This window comes from Euprymna scolopes, chromosome 2, assembly GCF_053919585.1.
Source record: "Euprymna scolopes isolate OS-2025 chromosome 2, ASM5391958v1, whole genome shotgun sequence".
NCBI lineage: Eukaryota > Metazoa > Mollusca > Cephalopoda > Sepiida > Sepiolidae > Euprymna > Euprymna scolopes.
Window position 1 is genome coordinate 192,114,660 of NC_136483.1, and position 25,227 is coordinate 192,139,886.

The following is a 25,227-nucleotide window of genomic DNA, read 5'->3' on the forward strand; positions in this document are numbered from 1 at the left end:
ATCCTGTTAAAACTTTGCTGGTGTTTTTCAATCGTAGGAGTGTCCCTTTTCTTCATGAGATTCTAATAGATAACCCTACTCTTGAGGAAAATCGACTCTGAAACGTCTTGGTCTTTCTTTCGCATCCAATCTTTCTTGGAGTTCATATATAAGATCCATTGCTCTTTCTGCTTCTTGTAAGGTAGTCTCTCTCTCTCTCTCTCTCCCTCTCTCTGTCGTTTTAAAGACTTTTTCACACCTGAAGCTATTTTCTATCTCTACAAATCTACTATCAAATCATGTATGGAGTATTGTTGTCATATTTTGAATTTGGCAAATCTCTGCTTCATTTGAGGATTCTTGATAAGGTGCAGAAACCTATCTATTCATTGGCCCTGCCGTATCTTCTTCTCTGCAACCTCTATTTCACAGACGTGATGTTGCTAGTCTCAGTTCTTTCTATAAATACTATTTTGGTATGGATCCTTCAGAATTGCCTGGTCTGTTTCCTGCTTCTTTTGTTCCAGCTCGTTTGACTCGTTGGTCTAGTTGTTAGGGAGAGGTCCGGGCGATCAAAGAACAACAAGTCAACCCCAGGAAAGGTGACCTATAATAGTGTTACGAAGCTGTATCCAGGCAAACAAAAGAACACAATGGAAATCCCGGAATTTAAAACGACCTATACCTATGACGTCAATCGGCCGGGAAAGCTAACCGATATTAAATGGGTTAGACTAAAACCAGCAAAAAGTGCAATAAATAAATGCTAGCGGAAATAAGGTTAACAGTTCAATCAACAGGAACTATGACCCAGAGAGTTGCAAACAATAAACAAGCTGGTGATAAAAAGATCAACAGGTAAAAGTGATATAAATAAAAAGAGCAGAGAGAAAGCAGAAAAAAGAGACAAAGCGAAAATACAGATTGACACAGAGTTCAGCGACCCATCGTCGCCCTAATCTCCACCGCGTCGATGATGATAGTTACAACTGCTACTTTTGAAGTGTAAATTGTAAATAAACCAAATCTGTATTTTTTTTTACACGGTGGTCACCACTTATCAAGGCCCGGAAGCCACTTAGGTATAAGGGTTATTGTAAGTACAGTACGTTAGTGTGGAGATTTGATGAAGTGTTTACTTAAAGGGGCGGTTCATTAGGAATTTGTTAACGTTGGACTTGAAGTTATCAACAATAAGTGTCTCATATTCATTTTAAAACGAAATAACTGTCCGTTATACAACCAAGACGATCATAAGCCATTCAATATATGTAACATAGTGATCTTCATCAATTCGCTATTTTTTATATCTCGTTGTAATACAGCTTCCTATTCCAGTAGCTTCTTTCCAAAAACTGTAGTGTGTTTTCGCTCTACTTTTAAGTTTTGTCTTTTCAAGACTAAGGTCAATAGTCATCTCCTGTCTATGAGACAATCATCATTCATTCCCGGACAACTCTGGGGTATGTTTGTTAATGTATTATAATTACGTTAAAGTTACTACTTAGCGATTAAATGGAAATTTTAATATCTTTAGTATAACTGATAATGTTCAAACTGATGAAGAAAAAAACGGCCAAAGTTACAAATGCTAATTTTTAATTTCAAAGAGAATTCCTCCACGTCACAGAAGTATCACATTCTTTCTTCTTCCATTTTATCCATTCTGAACTGCTAGACAACTAAATTAGGTTTGTCAAATATAACAATAATTTCTGATCCTCATTGAAATAGAAGCAAAGAAAAAATTACTTACTGGCCGGTTTGTAAAATTGGAGAAACTTTTTACCATGATTTCTCCAATAACTTCAGGATCAGCGATGACCAAATTGGGCACAGGGCCAAAAAATATTCTGCAAAATGATAAAAATCTAGAATTATAATTACATTGACTATAGAATAGGAATAATGAAAAAATATACTTTTTTTTAAAAGTTTATTTGTTTAACAAATCAAAAATAAATATTTGCGCAAATCTAAATCAGACAACCTCAAAACTTTATTACTTTTCATCTTCATCCCAAACTCCAAGAAAAAATACATTATGAAACTGGGCATATTTCAACTTATCACCTTTTTATCTATTTTTGAGGTTTCTGGGTTTCTATCTATCAGGTTTGTGCAAAAGAGCATTTAAACCATTGCAGTTTATATTGTTTTTATTTAAACATATAATTAAGTTATAACTTTTTCATTCATATTTTTCTGCTATATTTTCATCGATATTGGTCCGAAAACGACTTTCTTTAGTCAACAGAAAAGGAGTTGTCTTCATGATAATGATCGTCCTTAGTACTGACCAAAGATCTCCTGGGAGAATTTGGTTGGAAAATATTTCTTCATCCAGCATGTTCTCCTGACCGCGCTCCCTTGAATTATCACTTATTTTATTATTCATTAAAATAGTTTTAGGTTAGGGTTAGGGTTAGGGTTAAGATCACGAAAGGAGATTGAGTTAGATTGATATTTCCCATCAAAACTTAAAGAATTTTACAAGATAGATATTTATAAGCTCGTTGACAAACGAAATCAAGTTATAGAAGGCAAATGTTGTTATTGTAAGGCATAAAGATTTTCAAAAACACAGTTTTTCATTTTCCAGATGGTATTTTAAATGGGCAAAACCTTTTGGACCGCGCTAATACCTTTAGCAAATGATGTTGGCTTAAAATGTATATTTATTGTTTAATTAAAGTTTTCCCTACGTTAGGACACAATAGAGCCTCTGAGCAGGGCAAAGGTTTTTCACGAAGCACTAACATGATAATTTCTTAAGTAAATATGAAAAATATTAATTTCAAATTTTAACACTAACTAATGATAATGTTTACAACCATTTTTTTGTTTTTGATTAATCAAAAATTGTTGCATTTTTTATTAATCTATTTTTTATTTTCGTAGTCATGAACCATCCTGAATCTTTTTACACCTGTAGTTAAGTATCATATCTATTTCCAGTTAAAAAAAAAAGATCAATAATTAAATGTTTGCAGCTTTTAATTGTTCCATATAAAACATTTGGTTCTCTTTAAGAAAAAGATTCCGGAGCCCCTCAGCCTCACTCATGGATCCCCAGTGCTCTGTGGAGAACACTTTAGGAAACTCCGGTTTAATTCATCAAAATAATTTCTACAGAAAAATTCCTTACCCATAACAGTCGCCGTATTTTTCTTTCCAATCAAAAAATATTTGATTAAAACCCTAGAATAAAAGAAATACAAAATTTGAATCGGCAAAATAATAATCATCCAAATAAAAGACTTTAAAAATGTGTTGAATTGACTATAAACGTTTGAAATAAAACGTATAAAAATTGAAATAAAAAAATGTAATCTAATTAAATTTAAAATACGTATTTTTTAATAAATTGAATATTCTTATTAAATTTTTTTTCACATTCTTAAATATGTTTATTATTTCCCATATTTCCATATTTTATTAAATATTCTTATTAAAACAAATATTTTGATTGATAAACATTAGTTTCCTATGAAATCATAATTAACTCAACTTTTAAATTAAAAAAACTATAAATTATAAAAAGATAAAATCTTTTTAACAAATTGGTTAAATTGGACATAAATGTTTGAAATAAAACGTATAATACTGAAATAAAAAATTAAATTTTAGCAAAATTGAAAATAAGCTTTTGTTTATTAAATTGAATATTCCGAGCACTTATTAAATTAAGTTTTCATATCTCATATTTTATTAAAATGGTTTAATTTTTGATTGATAAAAGTTAGTTTCATATGAAATCATAATTAACTCAACTTTTAAATAAAACAATTTATAAATTATAAAAAGAATTACATTCAGTTTTTTAAACATTTGAAAATATCAGTTAAAAAATTCAGAAAATCTGAAATACTCACTTTCTGGCTCATATCAATAAGATGTCCTAAAAATACTGTTGGCTTTGGATATTTAATTCCATACTGATCAAAAAAGCCAAATGATCTTCTCCCATACCTTTTAAAGGAAAATAATTAAGAGATGAAATTAATTTGTTAATAATTAAACAAATATGAAAGTAAAAATGACCCTAAGCAAACTGGATCGGGAGAGCTAGCATGTATTATAATATAAAGTATGCATCAACAGTAATAATATCCCGTTCATGAGTGTAAAAAGGAAAATACATCATTAAGATATGAAATTAAACTATTAATACTGAAATATTTGTTAATATTATACTAATTTCCAACCATAATAAATAATACAGCAATCAAACTAGAAACAAAAAGATGATGAAAGTAAAAAAGAAAAGAGAAGTGGCTACATGAACGATTTATAAGAATTTACAAAGACACGGGAAAACACATGGACATGAATACAAAAAGGACACATGAATAGAGAAACAGAAACAAATATATAAAAACTAATATAAACAAAAATCCCCAAAAGCTGTAAATGTAGAGTCTATGAAGAAAAATACGAAACAATAAATCACATAAGTGAATGCAACAAACTAATCTGTTTTGTCAATCAAATATGCCAAGTATTTGTGTGTGTTGTTAGAATATATATTTATCCAAATGGTTTTTTACTTTAATATTTAATCCTGATTAATACTTTGTTTAGTAATAAATAATGAAAGGTTGAGGAGTGTTCACCTTTCAATCGAGATTTCTTCTTCTTATTATTATTCTTAAATTAATAACCTGAAATTAAATGTTTATTAAAATAGTTAATTAATTCGTTAATCTTCAGTCTGTGTTCTTTACACAAGATAAAAATTTCAATCAATTACATCGATATTATATTTTTTCTGGCCAAATAATCATGAATATCCTAAATTTAATTGAAATATTTTTGGACACTACAATACCATAGTTATTTGAGACCGAATTTGTTAGATCTTTTTTAGATTCTGCAACATTTTACCCCCCCCCCCAATTGTTTTGTTAATTTAACAGTTTTTGCAAGTCATTTAACCTTTGTGCAGGTCAGTATAATGGCGGTGTGTACTTGAGAAGACGAATGAATTTGATTATCATGATTTTGTGAAGACCGCGGTTGTTGACATGGCACAAAACATAAGTTGGTCCTATCTCCTGAGGATTGTCTGAACCTAGAGTGACCTACATTAAAAAATAGGACTATCAAAGCTGTTCATGTACAGGTAGGTTGGATGATGCAAAATGATAAGGATAACGGGTGATTACAAACTGAATAAGTACAAAAAGCTATGCATCCGATCCCACTCACCTTCATCTCTACCATTCACTAAAATTGATAAAGAAGAATCCATTCATTCGTACATTATTTTAAAGCTGCAATAATTTAGCTTTGTATTTGCCCCCCCCCCGACAAAAGGAAGGTGGACCTGTAAATTTAAAACTTCGTTTGTTCGTTCATCTGTTCACACTTTTCTCAATAACTACACCTGGGAATTATTTGAAATTTTGCACAAACATTAAACATGATATGAGTAAAAAAGTTACAGAACGGATTTTCTGGGAAAACCTCGGTTGACCCCCCCTAGAGGTGCCTTTCGTGTTACAATGGTTAAAATTGACACTTTTGTACTTATTAAAAAAAATTGATGCCTTGGATTTTTATAAAACTTTCTGAAAAGTTGTAACTAACTGATTTCTATATAATTTTGTTTGTCTATACTTCGCAATAACTCTTGGGTGTGCCCCAGGGGCTCTTTTAGGACTAATAAAAACTCCATTTTGGGGACTAATTTACCATATTTGTCCAAAATTTTCTGTGAATGTGTATTTAGCAGTTTTGCATGGTGCTGAACTAAAATTTAAATATGTTAAGGCCTTGGGAACTTTTGGAGCTAAATGGGGGGGGGGCGGAATTTTTTTTTTGCACGGTGAAGAACTCAAATTTACATATGTTAAGGCCTAAAACTGCACCGTTTGTTCATTTTCACCAAGATTTAACGTCCTCTGGGGAGTTTTGGGGCTTTATGAGGGGGGCGGGGTGCTGAACTTTGTCATTTTTTATGCCTCGTTCACTATGTACGCACGGGGGACCATGCATGCTTCACTTGTTTTATTTGTTTTTAAATTACTACTACTACTACTACTAATACTACTGTTGCTGCTGCTGCTACTATTGCTACTGTTGAAATAGACATATCATGTTCAATCATATTCAACAATTACTTTAGTTAGAGAGAATATCCTGCTTTCTAGCTGTCTATAATATGGTTGTCTTCAAGTCCAACGTGAACAAGTTTCTGATGAGCCCTTCCACTTAAGTTAACAAATTTACCAAACTTCCATTACTATCGATTACTATATTGTCCTTTTGACTACTCTACACTCTTTAACCCTTATCCTTGAGTGGCCTATCGGCCTTGATAAGTGGTGACGCCTATGTAAAAAAAAAATTTAATTACAGATTTTTAATTCTTGATTTTACTGCCATTTTGCTTTGTCGAAAGATAATATGCACTTTGCTTTTTCCAACAAGATTAGGTATGGCACGAGGTCTGTTTAACTAGGGGTGGGAGTGAATCTACCTTCACGCCAATGAGGGGACACTTTAAATGCAAAAGTAACTACGATTATATTCCTCGGCATTCCCTAGTTGGAACACCTTGGGAAACTCGCAATAAACTACATCTTCCCGAAAAAGAAGGTAATTTTCTTGATAAATGGTCTCCTGATACCAAACAGGAAAACCCCTCATTTTCATATTAGACTTAGAGTCTTGAGTGAACGGTAAGTGTATAAACCTTGACAGCAAACAAAAGCGTCCCAGTTACGTTCGATCAAAACAAATCAATTAACATTGTTTTTATTTATTTATTCTGTTTCCTTTCTCATCTCATTTACAAGTTATCTCCCTTTATTATAAAACTTTCCAATCATGTTACATGTAGGCGTCTTCTCTCCCTTTTTTGAACAATGGCCACCATAATGGCGGACGTACATGAATGCTACCTCTTTAGCGAAATACGCATCAGCTCCAATATTGTACGCAGTTCGACTTAGGGAGCACCTATTTTTTCTTATTTATTTTGGCTTGTTCAGAATATTTTTTTTTTTTGAATGGATATTTTTTATTTTGGCTTGAACTTTGCAAATTATTTTGTTATTATATGATTTTTTTAAAAATACATATCGGGATCAGTAGGTGAAATAAAATGGTCTCATGTCGATGAGGCCATGAATAGAGAGGCTTGTAGCAGCCGACACCCGCTACGTCACAGGCAGAAACTACTTCTCACAACTTCGAGATTTGAAATCCATTTCTGCCTGGTTTGTCCAATCACAAGCCAACTCTCAGTCACGTGACAGAGTATATAAAAGGCGAAATCACGAGCCTTTAATCCTCTTTTAACCTGACCCTGCCTGGGAGAAGACTTCGCCTGTGGCTTAGGCCCCAGGCTGAACGTGAGTACTACGAGCTAGCTATGGCTCTCTTCTAACTACGATTTATTTCCGTGTGTTGTACCCACACGAACTTTATTATTCGACAGGACAACCAATTGTCATGCTAAAGAACATACAACTCACACTCACGCACGAGAACACGTCAACACACTGAAGACTTTGCCCTTTCTTTCTCTGTTAATCGGCTTCTTTTGTTCCGGCGACTACTAGCTATAAACACGCATAGACTGATCTATTCTCTCCTTCAACCAGCCGGTATGATATAAAATCTATCTTCACAAAAGAACACTTCAACCTACTAACCCGTCTCTCTCTCTCTCTCTCTCTCTCTCTCTCTCTCTCTCTCTCTCTCTCTCTCTCTCTCTTGTACACTCATCTATAAACGCTTCTAACGAAGATGACAAAAAAATCTGTTTATTAATATAGAATGAAACTTGCATTGCGTTATCTCTTATTTCTATAGGCTTATAACATGAAAAGAGAAAAATATTAGATAATTTTTAAACATTTTCAAAGCATGTGCATGAAAAATATGGCAATTAAAAAAAAATCCGCAATAAGCTTTGGGGAAAAAACAATTTTTTAACAATTGGAATTTTTATTTTTATTTTTGAATAAAAAATAATTACTAAAACAAAAACATTAGTATTCTCATCGAGTAGTTTTTATTTTATTCAAGAAAATAAAAGATACTTGTGCACTTATAGAGCCCTGTTGAAATAATGACGTTATTATTTAGAAAGCCATTCTTAACATGGGGACGGGAGGGTGTTGTGTACCTATTCTGTACTTTCATCTAACAATTTAATAAAAACAGGTATCGTCAAACTTTAAATTTGAAAATACTATTTAAAAATAGCGCGGATCAATAAGTGCACTAGCACCAAATAACATTACACTGTGTTTCCATCGACGACATTCCATGAGAGGTAGGTACACGCTAAAGCTTTTTGTTTATTTTTGTTTATTGCCGCAATTGCTAATTTGGACAAAGCTCAAAGTACAAGCCAAAATAAATCAATTAAAAAAAAAGCCTAGGCCACACACGCAAAACTTATTTCATTGTAAAAATAATAATTGCTCCCCAAATCGAACTGCGTACAACATCGGAGCCGATGCGTATTTCGCTAGAGAGGTAGCACTCGTGTACTTTAGCCCCTTACTTCAGTATTTGTCGCAATATAGATATGTAGCATATGGATCTTATTAGACGGTGCAAGACAGCCTGCAGACGATTAACTAAGATTTTTACTAAAATCTTCAACTTTGTATTTAACATCGTTAATGACCGGAAATTATCTATACCATTCCCATCTCTCTTGTTTTTGCGAAGCAATTTGATGACCTTTCCCTGGTAAAATACTGGGGAATCAACCCGTTCCTAAAACACGAGTTATACAACACAGCCAACAAGAGACAAAAATGAGCAACAGACTCAAATACATTTTGTAGGGCAAACATCGTCTTTTTTGTACCATTCACACCCAACTTCGCCCGTCGCCCCAAGATGAGAAATGTCGACTAAATAGGCTTACTGAGCACGATGGAAAAATATTTCTATAATGAGAGCATCCCCACCCCACAATCTCGTCGCTTGTAGTCACGAGACATGGCGATGTGTCGATAACGGTACAAAAAGAAAAGAAACGGTGTAATAGTAAAAAAGTAAGAAAAAATAGTTTGCTCTCGACATTTTTTGCATAAAATGATTTGTGCGATTTTCTTTAGGGAACTTTTTTGACACCAAAAAGTATTCAGAAACGCTTGTTCTCTTAAAAAAAACAATTTTTTTCACTTTGAAATCTTTTTTTTTTTTCTTTTTCTAAAAACAAACAAACAAAAAGAAAGCAAATTCTTCTTTACTGAAAAAGAATTTGCCACAAAAGTAAAAACTAATAAATTACTATTTTGTTACATTGTGAAAAAGGAAAAGAACGTGTTTTGGAAGTAAAATATTTTTTACGCAACTTTTGACGCTAACTTTTAAAAATGCTAATCGGCAGGTTTTTTTCCGTCAATAGAAGACAAAAAAGCAAACAAACAAACAAACAAACAAACAAAAACAGATGCAACACATATTTCTTTTATCTGCTAAAATAGATTAAAAAAATTTATTGTCTTTCGACACATATTTCCTTTTTTTCTTTCAAATGTGTTTCATTGGCATTGTTTTACTTGTTATCCTTAGATTTCGTTGCCTGTTGTTAAAATATATATCTTTAAAAATGGACACTTTTACTAGCGAGCTTATCTCTATGTTTACTAAGTAACAGGCTGAAGTTTCTCCGCCTCCTCTAGTGATGACTAATGTAGGACTTATAGATTTGATAACACTCAAAGCAATAAAGCGGCTCCCCCAAGAGGTGAGAAAACTGAGCATGTCGGAATCACAATCACACCAGCGCCGACTCCAAACCCGTTCCTCATCTCCATGCCGCTGTCACTCAAACAAGCCAAAACTGTGCTTTAATCACCATCGCTTTGGAAGTGAGACGTATATTTGTAAAAAAAAAAATTCTAACCAGGGAAACTAAGGACTGGAAGTTTGAGCACGGCATAGTCTTCATGAATTGTGCACTTTTATTACTTATTTCTTTATATTACTTGATCGATATCAGGGCCGTTTGCAATATTTGGCCTCTGAAACTCCTCACTGCAAAGCCGCCAGTGTTATCCATTTCACTGCAAACCGTAAATCACTCTTCTATTCCGACGTATAGTCAAATTTCTCGTTTTCTGAACTTCGAATTGGATTGCGTGCAGACTTTATATGGGTTTTCACAGTAGCTGACTGGCCTTACCCCAGTCTTGGATCGGATTTTCTGCATCATCTTTTAGTGGATATGAGTAGAAGATGATATATGCTAACGCCTCATCTATGAACCGATACCGACGAATCATATCAGATATTATTTTTCTCTTTTGCAGAGTTGATGAGTTTTCCCGAAGCCACAATCCTGATGTGGTTCTGGATGGGTTTACCCTAAAGTGTTGTCGATTTCGCCAAAGAATTTTTTTTTCAGAAAGGGTCTGTAATAGCTTTTCTGAATGTAGTATGTACGCACGACCTTGGTTCTCTGCTCAATTGCTTGACAAGTGCAAGAGGCCACTTGTCTGCCTCGTTACTTTAAACACACAGGTTGTGCAGTTTAGGCAGATCGTTTGATACAATAGTGTTATTATCTTCTCCTTGTTTTGGTTGGTGCATTTGACTTGGATGTTCCCAACTAGGTTCTTTTGGTACAGAAGTTCAGTTGGTGATGGGATGTATACTCTAAAGGAGTTGACTGCAGTTATAACAATACCATGTCCAAGTCATGACCATGTGAGGCAGCTTTCTTGAATGCAGATTTCACTGCTTTGAAACAAAATTCCACTAAGCCATTTGACCGCAGAACTTTGGGTGATGATGTGTGATGTTCGAAGCCCCATTTGCTTGTTTGAATGAACTGAGCTGAAGTGTGGATCACTGACACTTATCATTTTCTGTGGAATCTCTTGTTCTCCAAATATTTGCTTTGTTAGTTTGATCATTTTCTGACTGGAGAACTCCATTAACAATCTCACATATGAGAACTTCGAATAGTAGTCCACACTGAGCATCACGGTGAGACCTCCAATGTGAAATAGGTCAATGACCACTATATGCTATGACTTCAATGGCATCTCATGCGGCATGAGAGGTTTTGCACTCTGCGCTTTCTGGTGCTGCTGGCAGAGGACGCATGGTTGTACTATGTTGTCTGTGTTGTTATTAATGTTGTGCCAAAAGACACAACTTTTACTCAGAGCTTACATTTTTTCATCCCTTGATGTCTATACTGTATTTTTGTAATATCTCGTGTTGCATTGATTTGGGTATTATTATTCTGTTTGATATCAATAAAATTCCATTTTTATAGCTCGTTCCGATATGGTTGCATATTTTGTTTATTTACTTGAATGCGTTGAATAGAATAACATCCTTCAGTTCGCATAGTCTGGGGTCCTCATTTATTGCTTGGTGTAACTGAGCTAGTATTTTGGAGTTAAAAATTGAACACAATCCACTCTCACGTCTAAGTTAATGATTTCTTTAGTTTTCTTATTTAGTAGCCTTGAAAATCCATTCACTAATGGCATATCTTTTCTAGGACAATATACAATCGTCATATCATATGCTTGCAAACATAACAGCATGTGTTGAAGGCGGACTTTTTAAGTTGATCATTTGCAGAAGCTTATGATCACTTTCCACCTGGGATACACTTCCGTATATGTACTTCCGGAAACATTTACATTCAAAAACAACTGCAAAGAGCTCCCACTCTATGGTAGCATAACGTTGTTCAGTCTCTGCTAAATATTTTGATGCAAATGCTTTGCATTTTCCTTGCTGAGGAAGGGCGGCGCCAAGTCATCTACTTAAATGACGATTTGTTTTGTATGACAGCAACCTTTCCTTGCAAATAAAATCTTTGATTTGTCAGAAGGATCTCTGGTGATTTTCTGATTCTCTTTTTAGTACATCTCTCAATGGTGTTGTAAGATCTGACAAGTGTGAGATGAAGGGTTTCATATTTTTGAAGATTCCCAGCATCCTCTGTAGGCCAGTGGTGTTCAATTGACTGGATGACCTTTTTAATTTTTTTTACCTTGCTGGGATTAGGGTGCATATAATTTTGATTGCAGACTGCATTAAAAAACTGAATCTGCTTTTCATTGTGCACGTTTTTTTTCAATGTTTAAACAAAATCCTTTTTACTGCGCAATCTTCATTAAATTGTGCACGTGTTTTTCATGTTCATCTTGGGTTTTCCCCCAAATCGATAACAACATAAATAAAATTCTCATAAAAGATTACTTAATTTGATCAAGAATTTTTATTTTTACAGAGGAAAATCAAATTTTAATGAAATCGATCCTATGGTCTCCATCTTGGCGGACAAGGAGGGGGGTACCAGGGGAGATAACTCCATCACTGTTAAAGTTTGTCAAAATTTTACGAGATTATTTTGAAACATGGACGGAAAAACTACCATTGATTAATATTTGGAGGTTTTCTTTTCACTTATTTTACAGGGTTTCTCGGTTCCTTTTTAAATCCCTTTTTCAATTAAAAGAACCCCCCCACCTCTTTCGCGGAAATAAGCAAGATGGCCGGGATACGATCGATCTCATAAAAATTTGATTTTTTTTTTTACACGGAGGTCACCACTTATCAAGGCCCGGAAGCCACTCAGGGATAAGGGTTATTGCAAGTACAGTACGTTAGTGTGGAGATTTGATGGAGTGTTTACTTAAGGGGGCGGTTCATTAGGAATTTGTTAACGTTGGACTTGAAGACATCCAAGTTGTAGTCCGGTGGGAAGCAGGCAGACGGAACAGAGTTCCACAGGCGTGCAGTTCTAAGAAAGAAGCTTTGTTCATGGAATCCACGTTTTGATTTAGGCACAGATAAAGAGTGGGGGAAATTTTTCACAGTGGATTCAGCTAGACGGGTGTTTTTCATGAAAGATTGGCGAGGGGGGACCAGAGATTGGAGTTCAGACGAGCACTTGCCATGGAAATAACGATAAAACAAGGATAGGCTCGCAACGTCTCTTCTGTGGGAGAGAGGTTGCAGGGTAGAGAAATGGGCATCCCCGACTAAGCCACGAAGTCTATTTTGTACTCTGTCAAGGCAAGATAGGCTGTTTTTAGCAGCTCCTGCCCAGATATGGCAACAGTATTCCATCCTTGGACGTACTTGGCTTTTATATAGATAGAGAATTGCATCAGTAGTGAGATATCTTCTGGAGCGGTAGAAGGATCCCACTATCTTTCCAGCGACCTTGGCAACAGACTTGATGTACATGTTCCATTTCAGATCAGGAGTAAAGGACAAACCCAGAAGCTTGTCAAAACACGGGGCTTCTTCCAGGCGAGAGCCATCCATTTCAATTGATGCCAGATGAGGATAAGAGCGTTGATGACGTAAAGATATGAGCTTGGTTTTAGATGCATTAAAGGTAACCAGCCACGACTTCCCCCACTGAACCACGCGCTCGAGATCAGAGGAGAGAGAATCAGAGAGAACGATGTCAACAAATGATTTAAGTATGTGTTTAGTGAGGTCATTGATGTAGATCAGGAAGAGAGTTGGGCCCAGGAATGACCCTTGAGGGACTCAGCATTAATACTGCAGGCCTCTGATTTTTGTCCATCGACCACTACTCTGTAAAAATGAAACTACTTGATCAAATTAAGCGATTTTTATGAGAAATTTATTCCATAACGGGTACGTACAATATAGATCTTTTTCAATACCTTAGTTTTTTTTTAAATTTTAAGCACCAAAAATTCTTCTTTAAAAGTTTATGAAACACTTTCAAGTATTCTTGCTATGAATATCTATTTACGTCAAAATCCTCTCCAGAAGCGAGAAAATAGAATACTTGGCTCAAATTCAATCACCAGCAACCGCATGACACGTAAGTTATTTATTTGTTTCACACATTTCCCCGTGAAAATATTAAAAATAAATAAAGTTTGTTGATATGAACACTAGTAGTACATGTTACAGAAATACTTTTTGTGTGTCGTTATGGAAAAGAAATATTTAGAAAATTCTTTAATAGTTTATGAAACATTTCCAAGAGTTCTTGCTATAGAATATGTAAACTATGTACCCGAGAGGGAAACTACACTTTTTTTTACAAATAAAGATTGACAAAGTTACTACCTATTATCAGTTGTGTTCCTTGTTCATATTTAACATTTCTTGTGTCAGTTGTTTTAAAGTTATTAATAATTTCTGTAGAAGTAAATTAAGCGAAAAGACAAGTTGAAAAAATATTTACGATTTTTATTACTGGAACTAATTGATAAATCAATAGAAATTACATTTCGCGGTAAAAACAAACAAAACACTGCTTCTAAAACAATAAGATGTTATAAAAAATAAATTTTTGGCAAATTCTTCTTTAAAAGTAGATGAAACACTTTTAAGTATATATCCCTTTATTATAAGTCTTTAATGACGTCACACTGGATATGGGAAAGATAGTTCGCTTCCTTTTTAACATCGATATGAACAGTAATGCATCTTACAGAGATTCCTAAGTATAATGCGTAACCGGAAATACTTTTTAAATGCATTATGGAAAAGAAATCTTCGAAAAAATTTTTATTTTAAAGTTGATGAAACACTTTCAAGTATTCTTGCTATAAAATACGAACACTGTCTATCCCGAGAGAAAAACCGTATTTTTTGGTCCGCCGACTTAGTCGGATTCAGACCTTAGAATTAACCCTTGTCCGTTCGTTCCAAAAATTCTCAATGACTACTCATTACATTTTTCTGAAATATTGTATGAAGTTACGACTAGAAAAGGGAGGAGATGTAGCATACTCGGATTTTTGATGAAAGTTTTGGTTGCGTTCCCAGAGGATCAAAAGCGGTTAAAATGGCCAAAAATAGACCTTTTCGGGACATAAAATATTTACCGACCATTAGAGTTTGCTGAAAATTACTCAAAAGCAAGACCACATGATATACACCTGAAAACATAATAATTGACCCTGGGAAAATTATGGTTTCGTCCCCAGGGGAGGAAAAAGGGGTATAAATGGTAATTTTTAGCCCCAAATGGACAAAAATAGCACATTTCGGGACATAGAACCTTTTCCGAACATTAGATTTTGCTGAAAAATCATCCAAAAGCATAGATATACATCTGGAAACGTAATATTTGACGATGAGAAAATTCTGTTTGCGTCCCCAGGTGGATTAAAAGCGGTAAAAAAATGTTTCTTTTTTAGTCCAAAATCGCAAAAAAATAACACTTTTCGGGACAGAATCTTTTCCGAACAATAGATTTTACTGGAAAATTACCAAAAAGCAAGACCACATCTGAAAACGTAATATTTAATCCTGGAAAAATTCTGGTTGCGTCCCAGGGGGTCAAAAGCGGCCAAAATTGCCCAAAATAGCACTTTTTGGTACATAGAATATATTCCGATAATTAGATTTTGTTGCAAATTACCCAAAAGCAAGACCACATGGATATTCATCTGAAAATGTAATATTTGACTCTGGAAAATTTTGGTTTCGTCCCCAGGGGGTAAAAAGGAATAAAAGAAAAAAAATGTGGATTTTTTTTTAAAATCAAAATGATAAATTCTGGTTTATTTGTTTCTCTGTCTCAGATAATTTTTTTTAGGTTATTTTCCTTTGTAAAGTTTTTATTTATTTTTTTAAATATTGTTCCTATTTACTTGCCTCGCCACGAGGGTAGGGTTAGACACAAGGTCGGTTATTAATGTGGGGAAAATCTAGCTCCCCAAAATGGAGCACTGTGGAGAGAAACACAAATAAAAATTGCCTCAGTCTAAAAGGATATTAATTTCTACGTTGAATTTGAACAAAAATTGTTTTTTGGGCACTTATGCATTATACGAACGGCGCCATTGTTAGGGGCGATAACTCTAATTTTTGCTTGGAATAATTACAAAACGCCTCACTCTCATGTTAAATGATAGGTTCCTTAATAACAACGTTAAAAAAGAACATCGCGATTAAACATTATATTTATCAAAAAAGTCATTGAATTGTTTTCTCGTCTAAATTTAATAAAATATAATTTCTTCTTGGTCAAATTACATACAAAATAAATAAAAAAATAAATAACACCAAAATACTTGAAAACCAAAAGTTATTGTATAAGAATGTATCAAAATATAACTGAAAACATTTATTGAAAAAATACATTTTTTAAATTAAAACAACATTGCGTGATGTTTGGGCTAGGAGCAAAGTGCAGTATCTGTTCTAATACTACACATCCTCCTTTTTGTCCTCGGTCAGGGGGTGAGAAATCCTTCAAGACTGAGGCAATTTTTGTTTCTTTCCCCACATTAAAAACTGACCTTGTGTCTAACTCTGCCTTCACAGGGAGGCAAGTAAATAGGAACATTGGACCTTTTTTTTCAAACAATTTAACGGAAACTTATCGCAAGAAAATAGAATTTTAATAAAAATAAACGCAACATGAGATTTTTTTAAATACAATTTTAAAGCATTTTTTGAATTGAAGCATCATTGGATTTTTTTTCCGAACAATTCAAGGGAAAGAAGTCGCTGTACAAGAAAAGAAGAATTTTAATAAAATATTGTTTGAATTAAAGTAAAACTACAACAAAATAGTTTTAATTATTGTCACTGCTTAATTAGGTTGAAAAGTTGCGCCCCCTATTCGTCATTCAATGAAACCCAACAAAACAAGATGGCCCCGCCCGTATAAATGCCTTATATTTTGATACAATAGATGTTTTTACAATTTCATTTTTGATAAAATAAATGTTATTTGGTGCTTTTGAATTTAACAATCCGCACTATTTATTAAGTAGTATTTACAAGTTAAATTCAAGTTTTGCGATATCATTTTTTATTAAATTGTTGGGTAAAAGTACAGAATAGTTACAAAACGCCTTCCCCATGTTTAATAATAGGTTTTTAAATATTAACGCTATTATTACAGCGCAGCAGGTCGTTAAATGTAAAAGTACATGTTATTTTTCTCGCATTTCGCTCGTAAGCACCAATTTCACAAATTTCTTTCCTTTTTTTTTTAATAATTAATTTTCTATATCCTCGTTTTTCATAATGTTTGGATATGTTAGTATTTTCGCCATGGCAATTACTTAGGTACCATATGTTTTACGTGAAATCCAATATTTTGTTCGCTCGAATAATATAGAAACGCCAATTGCCTGTTTACTGCAAAAAGTGTGGCTTCTTTTTTTAATTTAGTCTTTTTTTCTTAAACATTTGTCCTTAAAAAATAATCATAGTTTGGCAGTTGTGTATTTTGGCCCGTGTCATACATAAGTCAAAGTGCCAAACCCGCTGTAACTTACTCTTTTTAAGTTATCATTTTTATTATTGTTATAAACACGGTTTAAGTAGATATAATTTGTTTGGAAGAAATGCAAAAATTATTTCACTCTAAAGAATTTATGTGACAAAAATAGGAGTTAATGCGGCAATCCGGCAAATTATTCATTTTTTTCATTTCATGAATTTATTGAATGGTACGAATTAAAATTAATGCATCGTTTGTCATGAAACGGTGTCATTTTACCCTGATGTTTTACACCAGGCTAGGAGTTTAAATGGGGAAAATAGCCCAAATCAGTCGGGGGACCATATAGTTTTTGGCTTGTTTTTATGAAGACTGACAAAAACACTCTCTTGTGTGTAAAATAACATCTATTATATAAAGTTAAAATCATGTCTGCGCATGTGCATGAATAAAAGTCAAAAGCTATACGGGATATTCTTATAAAAGTTACATCATCGCGTTCAATTTGACATCGATCTCTAATATTCATATAGAAACTATGTAAACCGACAGCCATACTACCTTGTGTGTTTACAGTGTGAAGTGACATCTATTATATAAAGTTAACATTATGCCTGTGTGTGTTTCTGAATAAAAGTAAGAAACCACACAAGATACACTGATAAAAGTTACATCATCGGATTCAATTCGACACCGATCTCTAATATTCGAATTTAGGAAAACTCGTCCCGGGAAAACTCGTCTCGGGAAAACTCGTCTCCGGAAAACTCGTCTCCGGAAAACTCGTCTCCGGAAAACTCGTCCCCTTTCGCTAGATACTGGTCCCTTATTGAATAAATATCGATTGAAAACACATTTTATGATCGTTCTTGAAGGAGATATTGCTTTTTAAAATAGACTATAGCCCCCCCTAATATTTTTATAAAAATATTTTTATTTGTTTAATGTTTTTTTGTTTGTTTTTTTTAAATAAAATCGATTGTCCGTTTTCTACCTAACTGGCTAAGTTCTTAGTGGTTTCACTTATTTTAAAGCGTTTATTATGTTCATACAAAGTTAATTACAATTTTTTGGGTTCTTATTTTAACGATTTTTTTTTTTTGGAGTCATAAAAACAATAATAAAAAAAAAACAAAACAAAAAAATTAAAAACTGGGAGCGTTACTTTTTTGTTTTGGTTTTTTAATTATGATAGTTTTTTTGTTGTTATGTTTTCGTTTTCTCTCATACCAAATGACTCATGCGTTATTTAAAATTATAATTCTATCAGGGTTTGTATTACTGTACACATTGATTCGAAAAAGTTGTATTTTTAAAATATAATTTAGAGAGGGGGGGGGTTAAAACTATATCTCCCTCCGAAAAACAACCAACAAAAAATGAAATTAAAAATATTCTTGATACACGATAGCGGAGTTTTCAATAAAATTAATTAATAAATTTATTTAGTGATTACTTTTTCTCTTAATGATTGATTTTAGAATTTTGAAGTAAAAATTAAAAATGAGTTAACGAGAGATTGTTAGCACATGGCATCTCTCGCGCCAAAAAAATATTTCGCTTTTAATTTATTAGTTAATTTTTGCAAAATTTGACAGGACGACAATAAATGTTGATAATTGATAAAATTATAATTTTAAATAACGCATGAGTGCATTTGGTATGAGAGAAAAAACAAAACCATAACAAAAAAAAAAAAACTATCATAATTAAAAAACGAAAACAAAAAAAGTAACGAAGAATCGAATAATCGCTCCCTGATTTTTTAAAATTTTTTTGTTTTGTTTTTTATTATTATTGTTTTTATGACTCCAAAAAACATCGTTCAAATAAGAACCAAAAAATTTGGTATTAACTTTGTATGAACATAATAAACGCTTTAAAATAAGTGAAACCACTAAGAACTTAGCCAGTAAGGTAGAAAATGGACACTTAGAAAATCAATTTTATTTAAAAAAAAAAAAAAAAAAACATTAAACAAGTTAAAATATTTTTTTAAAATATTATGGGGGGCTATAGTCTATTTTAAAAAACAATATCTCCTTCAAGAACGATCATAAAATGTGTTTTCAATCGATATTTATTCAATACGGGACGAGTTTTCCTACCTAGCGAAAGGGGACGAGTTTTCCGGAGACGAGTTTTCCGGAGACGGGTTTTCCCGAGACGAGTTTTCCCGGGACGAGTTTTCCGAGCACCCTAATATTCATATAGAAACTATGTAACCCAAGAACAATAGCATGCGGGCGATGCTCTGGTGATGTCTGGGAACAACTACTTGCCAAAAAGATTCCAGTATATGTCCTAGTACTGAGAAATATTACGAGAAAAACGGAAATAATTTAACTATGATTACATGCTCTCCAATTTGGATGAGCAGAGGCAATATTCTATCGACCCTCCACCTCTGCACGTCTCTGCACGCCACTGTCAAGATCAAACCTGTAATTTCTGACAAATGATGACTGACAAAGACATTAGCTTATGTGTTTACGGTGTGAAATAAAGTCTATTATATAAAGGAAAGTTGTAATTCTGTGTGTGAATAAAATTCAGAAACTACACAGGATACACTTATAACATCGCATACAGTTTGGTTACTGTCAAAGAAATTATGTAATGTAATTTGTTTAGGGGAGGGAAAGTAAATGTTTTATTCATTTTTTACGGTTAGTTGTTTAAAAAATAACACTGAAAGTAGATCATACAACAATCAACTAGATATTTCTTTCTTGCTTTTGTGCTTTGTATCACTATTTAATTAAACCACAGAAAGAGAGTGGATAATCAGAGGTAAGGGTAAAGAGAGAGAGAGAGAGAGAGAGAGAGAGAGAGAGAGAGAGAGAGAGAGAGGAAGAAGAGAGAGAAACTAGAAAGAGAAAAGGGGAGCAATCGGATGAAGAGATAGAAACAAAGAAGTTTTGAATGAAAGATTCCAAGAACATTTTTATAGTTTTATATATGTCTCCGGGTAACGCCGAGTAGCCATATATATATATATATATATATATATATATATATATATATATATATATATATATGTGTGTGTGTGTGTGTGTGTGTGTGTGTGTGCGTATGTGTGTGTGTAACATTTTCAGATAAAAAAAATAATAGACAACTAGACATTGGCAAATAAAATTGTTAACCAAAGTCATGTATTTAATACTTTAAAAGGTAAATTAGAATTCCAATTTTAGAACACTAGAACAGGAAACAGAAATTAAAACCAATAATTAATGTTATATTTTTTTTAAATATAGGAAAAAATGAAATGGGCGACTCATTCTTAAATACCCTATACTACATTGAACACTGACAAAAATTTCTGGAGAAAAGCAAAAAATAAAAGCATAACAAAAGCATAACAAAGACATAACAAAAGCATAACAAAAACAAACAAAAACAAACAATATAACAGACAAACAAAAAATAAAAACAACAAAAACTATAACAATAAAAAGAAAACAAACAAACAAAAAATAAAACAGACATAACGCATAAACAAAAAGATGATAAAACAAAAAATAACAAAATAAACAAAACATAACAAAAACAAAACAACAAAAACTTGAAAACAAACAAAACCAAAAAAAAAAAAATCACAAAATCATGAGAAAAAAAAATAAAAAGTCCAAAATAAAAACAACACAAAAAACAAAAACAAAAACGAACAAAAACAAAAACACAACAAAAAAGCAAAAACAATAAATAAAATAAGATAAAAAACGAAACATTTATTATATAGTTTTTTTAGCTCTGTAAAATAAAAGTTAAAAACCGATAATAAATTTATTAATACCAACAATCAATGTTATAAAAAAGCGAGATGACGGGCTTATTCCAACGATCCCTAGATTACCATTGAACAACAATAAAACGATTTAATTGTTGTTCCGTTATAGTAGGGGTTTCCAACCGCGGCACATTAGTGTGTCGTGGAATGATTACTGGTGTGTCGCGAAAAATAATAGCTAGAAGCTATTTAATTTTATTTTGTTTAATAAACACATTAAATTTCTAGTATTTGTTCCAAACGGAAACGACGTAATGAATTTTCAAGATAATAAAGAGTTAATCCTTTTATCTATATATATAAAAGCGAAAATGTGTGTATGTATGTATGTATGTATGTGTGTATGTGTGTATGTCTGTGTGTCTGCTAAAAACTTTCGACAGACAGAACAAAAATTCACAAAGTTGGTCTCATATGTAAGCCCCATCCTTTGCCCGACAAATATCGAAAAATTGTCCAAAAACGTTAATTTTTTCACCCTGAAATCAACACTTTTCTACAGGGGAGGGGGGTCAGCAAAAATTGTCCTCTCATGACAAGATCGGTTCTACGCATGCATCATACGACGTCATAACCTGATTAAGGTTAAATATTTGAAGAACTGACACAATTTCAAGTACGTCGTGTTAGGTCAGTTGGTTAGAGTGTTGGGTCATAATCAAAACGTTTTCGGTTCGAATCGTGATGTGAGATGTCTTTTTTTTCGATTTTTTAAATTTTAATATTGAAGCAGGGTTATTTAAGCCATTTTTTACGTAACGTTCGTTTTTCTGTTTTTTTTTTTGTTTTTTTTACTTCTCTTATTCTTAGGTTTTTATTAACACCCCCACCCTCGACCGACCACACACACTCAAAAACACCCGGGTACCCACCGATTTTTAAAATTTTAATCGAAACAGGCTTATTTAAGCCATTTTTCACGTGTGTTTTTTTTTTAATTTTTCAGAAGTTTTAACGTTCGTTTTTCTGTTTTCTTTTTTGTTTTTGTTTTTCAGAGTTTTACATTTAACATCGTTCGTTTGCCTTACGTTAGTCTTTTTTTTGTTTTTTGTTTAGATTATGGTCCCCCCGCTTTATTTTTCAGATAAGTTTTAACGTTCGTTTTTCTGTTTTATTTTTTTACTTCACTTATTCTTAGGTTTTCATTAATACCCCCACCCCCGCCCGACCACACACACCTCCAAACACACGGGCAACGCCGGGTACCCCCCGCTAGTAAATATATAAAAATATGTGCGCGTGCACGTACCATTTATAACAAAGAATTACATTGCTTAATATCCGGAAAATTACTTATTTGCGTAAAATTTAAATGCGATATTCGTTTTCAGCATACCCGAAACCGTAAAGAGTCGTCATTTTAAAGGAAGATGTTAAGGTAGAAATCAAGTAAAATTTTACCAATATGGACAAATATGACAGCTGCGTTACATTACTACACGAAACATGCGGAAAATTATCTTTTCAGTACCGTGGATACTAGTTGCTGGCCCTAATTTTAAATGCGGTATTCGTTTTCAGCACACCGGAAAACCTCTAAAAAATAAGTTTTTTAAGGTGGGTTTTGTGTTGATCTACCAGGCCTAAATTATTAAATTTCTTAATTACTGCTCAATTCCTGGAGTCTAAACGTTTCACACATCCTAATTGGTAAGCTTTTTCTGGTTTATATTAGTGGTGGGATCGGAATACCAGGAGTTTTTCAAAGTATTGGGAATCGACATCGAAGCTGAATAATTCAGACCCGAATTCGATATCAAATCGATACTTTTTATTTATTTATTTATTTACTATCTCATCAATCATATCATATCATTGGTGTCGCTGTTGAGGCAAAGCTAATAAAAATGATTTGTTTTTCTTGGTCTTTTGACTAAGATCAAAGTGTAGTATCTGTTCTTCAGGTGCTACATTTCAATTTCTTCTCTCTCAGTGGTAGAGAAATCCTTTACGACTAAGACAATTTTTTCTCCACGTTAAAAAACGACCCTGGTGTCTAAATCTGTCCCGTGGGGAGGCATTGTGAATAGGTACTATTTACTTATTTAATGTAAAAAAGTAACTGGAAAGAAGTTATTTCTGATTTAATTACAAAATGCCCTGGAAATGTCATTTCTGATTAATTAAAAAATGCCCTGGAAAATGTCCGTTCTGATTATTATTTTTTTTTTTTTTGTTTACTTGCCTCCCCCACATGAGCGGAATTGGATATGAGGTCGGCTTTAAATTTAGGGGGAAACCAGCTTCCCAAAAGGTGCACTCTGGTCAATAACAAAAATGAAAATTGTATCAGTAATGAAGGATTTCTCCTTTATTAACCAAGACCAAAAAAAGGGGGGATTTAAGTCACTGGAATGCTGGAACTGATATTACACTCAGAAATTCATGTTGAAGCAATGGTTACCGAATCCCTAACCGTGTTAATGTTTTTATGTATTACTTTCGAAAAGCTGCTGAAACAGTTTATGATTTAAACATTACTTTATTTCAATTATATTTTAAGCAGTGGGTTACGGGATATGAAGTCAGTCCCGGAAATTACTCAAACCGTTTAAGATTTAAACATTACTTTATTTCATGTATATTTTTAACAGTGGGGTGGGGGATATTAAATCAGTCCCGAAAATGGGTGAAACCGTTTACGCATTACACATTACTTTATTTAATGTATATTTTTAACATTGGGGTGGGAAATATGAAGTCGGATCCGGAAATGGCTGCAACCATTTACGTTTTGGACATTACTTTACTTAATGTATATCTTTAACAGTAGGATGGGAGATAAGAAGTTGGTCCCGGAAATGGCTGAAAAAAGTTTATGATTCATACATTACTTTATTCCATGTATATTTTCAACAGTGGGCTGGGGATTATAAGTCAGTTCCAGAAATGGCTAAAACAGACATTACATTATTTCACAATAAAATAATCAGCCCAGGAAATATATCAAAGTAATTATGTTAGTAAGAGAGGGCGATGATCTAAATTATGAAAAATAATTGTCGAAATTAGTAACATATCCAAGAATTATGAAAAATGATAATATGTTATTTAATGTATTAGTGTGTTTGCAATGAAATAATCAGACCAGACAATATATCAAAGTTATTATTTTAGTAAGTGGGGCGATGATGTGGATTAAAATGATGAAAAATGATTGTCGACATTAGTAACATATCCAAGAATTATGAAAAATGACAAAATATGAGTTAGTTGATTGGTGTGTTTGAAATGAAATAATCATCCCAGATAATATATCAAAGTTATTATTTTAGTAGTGGGGGGGGGTTGATAATGTGGGTTAGAAATATCAAAAATAATTGTCGAAATGAGTAACATATCCAAGAATTAAGAAAAATGATGAGGTGTGAGTTAATTGATAGTTGTGTTTTTTTATGAAATAATCAGCCCAGACAAAATATCAAAGTACTTTTTTAGTAAGAGAGGGCGACAAGGATGGTTTAAATTATAAAAAATTATTGTTGAACTTAGTAACATATCCAAGAATTACGAAAAATGACGAAATGTGATTTAATTGACTCGTGTGTTTATAATAAAATAATCAGCCTAGACAATATATCAAAGTTATTATATAAGTAATGGGGAAGGAGATAAGGAGGGCTTAAATTATGAAAAATTATTGTCGAAATTAGTAACATATCCAAGAATTACCAAAAAATGATGAAATATTAGATAATTGATTGGTGTGTTTGTAAGGAAATAATCAGCCTAGACAATATATCAAAGTTATTATTTAGTAAAGAGGGAAGGCGAAAATGTGGGTTAAAATTATGAAAAATGATTGTCGAAAGTAACATATCCAAGAATTATGAAAAATGATTAAATGTGATTTTATGCATTATTGTGTTTGTAATAAAATAATAAGACCAGACAATATTTCAAAGTTATTATTTTATTAAGGAGGGGCGATAACGTGGGTATAAATTATGAAAAATGATTGTCGAAATTAGTAACATGCCCAAGAATTATGAAAAATGATGAAATGGAGGTTAATTGATTAGTGTTTGTAATGAAATAATCAGTCCAACAAATGTATCAAAGTTATCATTTTAGTAAGGTTGGGCGACAACGTTGGTTTAAATTATAAAAAGATTGTCGAAATTAGTAACATATCAAAGAATTACGAAAAATGATGGAATGTGAGTTGATTGATGTGTGTGTTTGTAATGAAATAATCAGCTTAGACAATATATCGAAGTTATTATTTTAGTAAGGTGTGCGATATTGTGAGTTTAAATGATGAAAAATT

General features: G+C 32.9%; 1 protein-coding gene and 1 pseudogene across 2 annotated transcripts in view; one reads left to right on the forward strand and one right to left on the reverse strand.

Annotated features, from left to right (window-relative positions):
* LOC145300297 (cytochrome P450 3A14-like) overlaps positions 1-25,227 on the reverse strand; it is an 87,058-nt gene that overhangs the window by 58,860 nt on the left and 2,971 nt on the right. For both annotated transcript variants that reach the window (XM_080144473.1, XM_080144472.1), the window contains exons 2-4: positions 3,855-3,951; positions 3,128-3,180; positions 1,736-1,832 (exon numbers count right to left, since the gene is read on the reverse strand). In XM_080144473.1, the coding sequence (XP_080000599.1) occupies positions 1,736-1,832; positions 3,128-3,180; positions 3,855-3,951 (247 nt within the window). The remainder of the gene's footprint in view (positions 1-1,735; positions 1,833-3,127; positions 3,181-3,854; positions 3,952-25,227) is intronic.
* Positions 22,810-22,962, forward strand: LOC145243376 (U2 spliceosomal RNA; annotated as a pseudogene).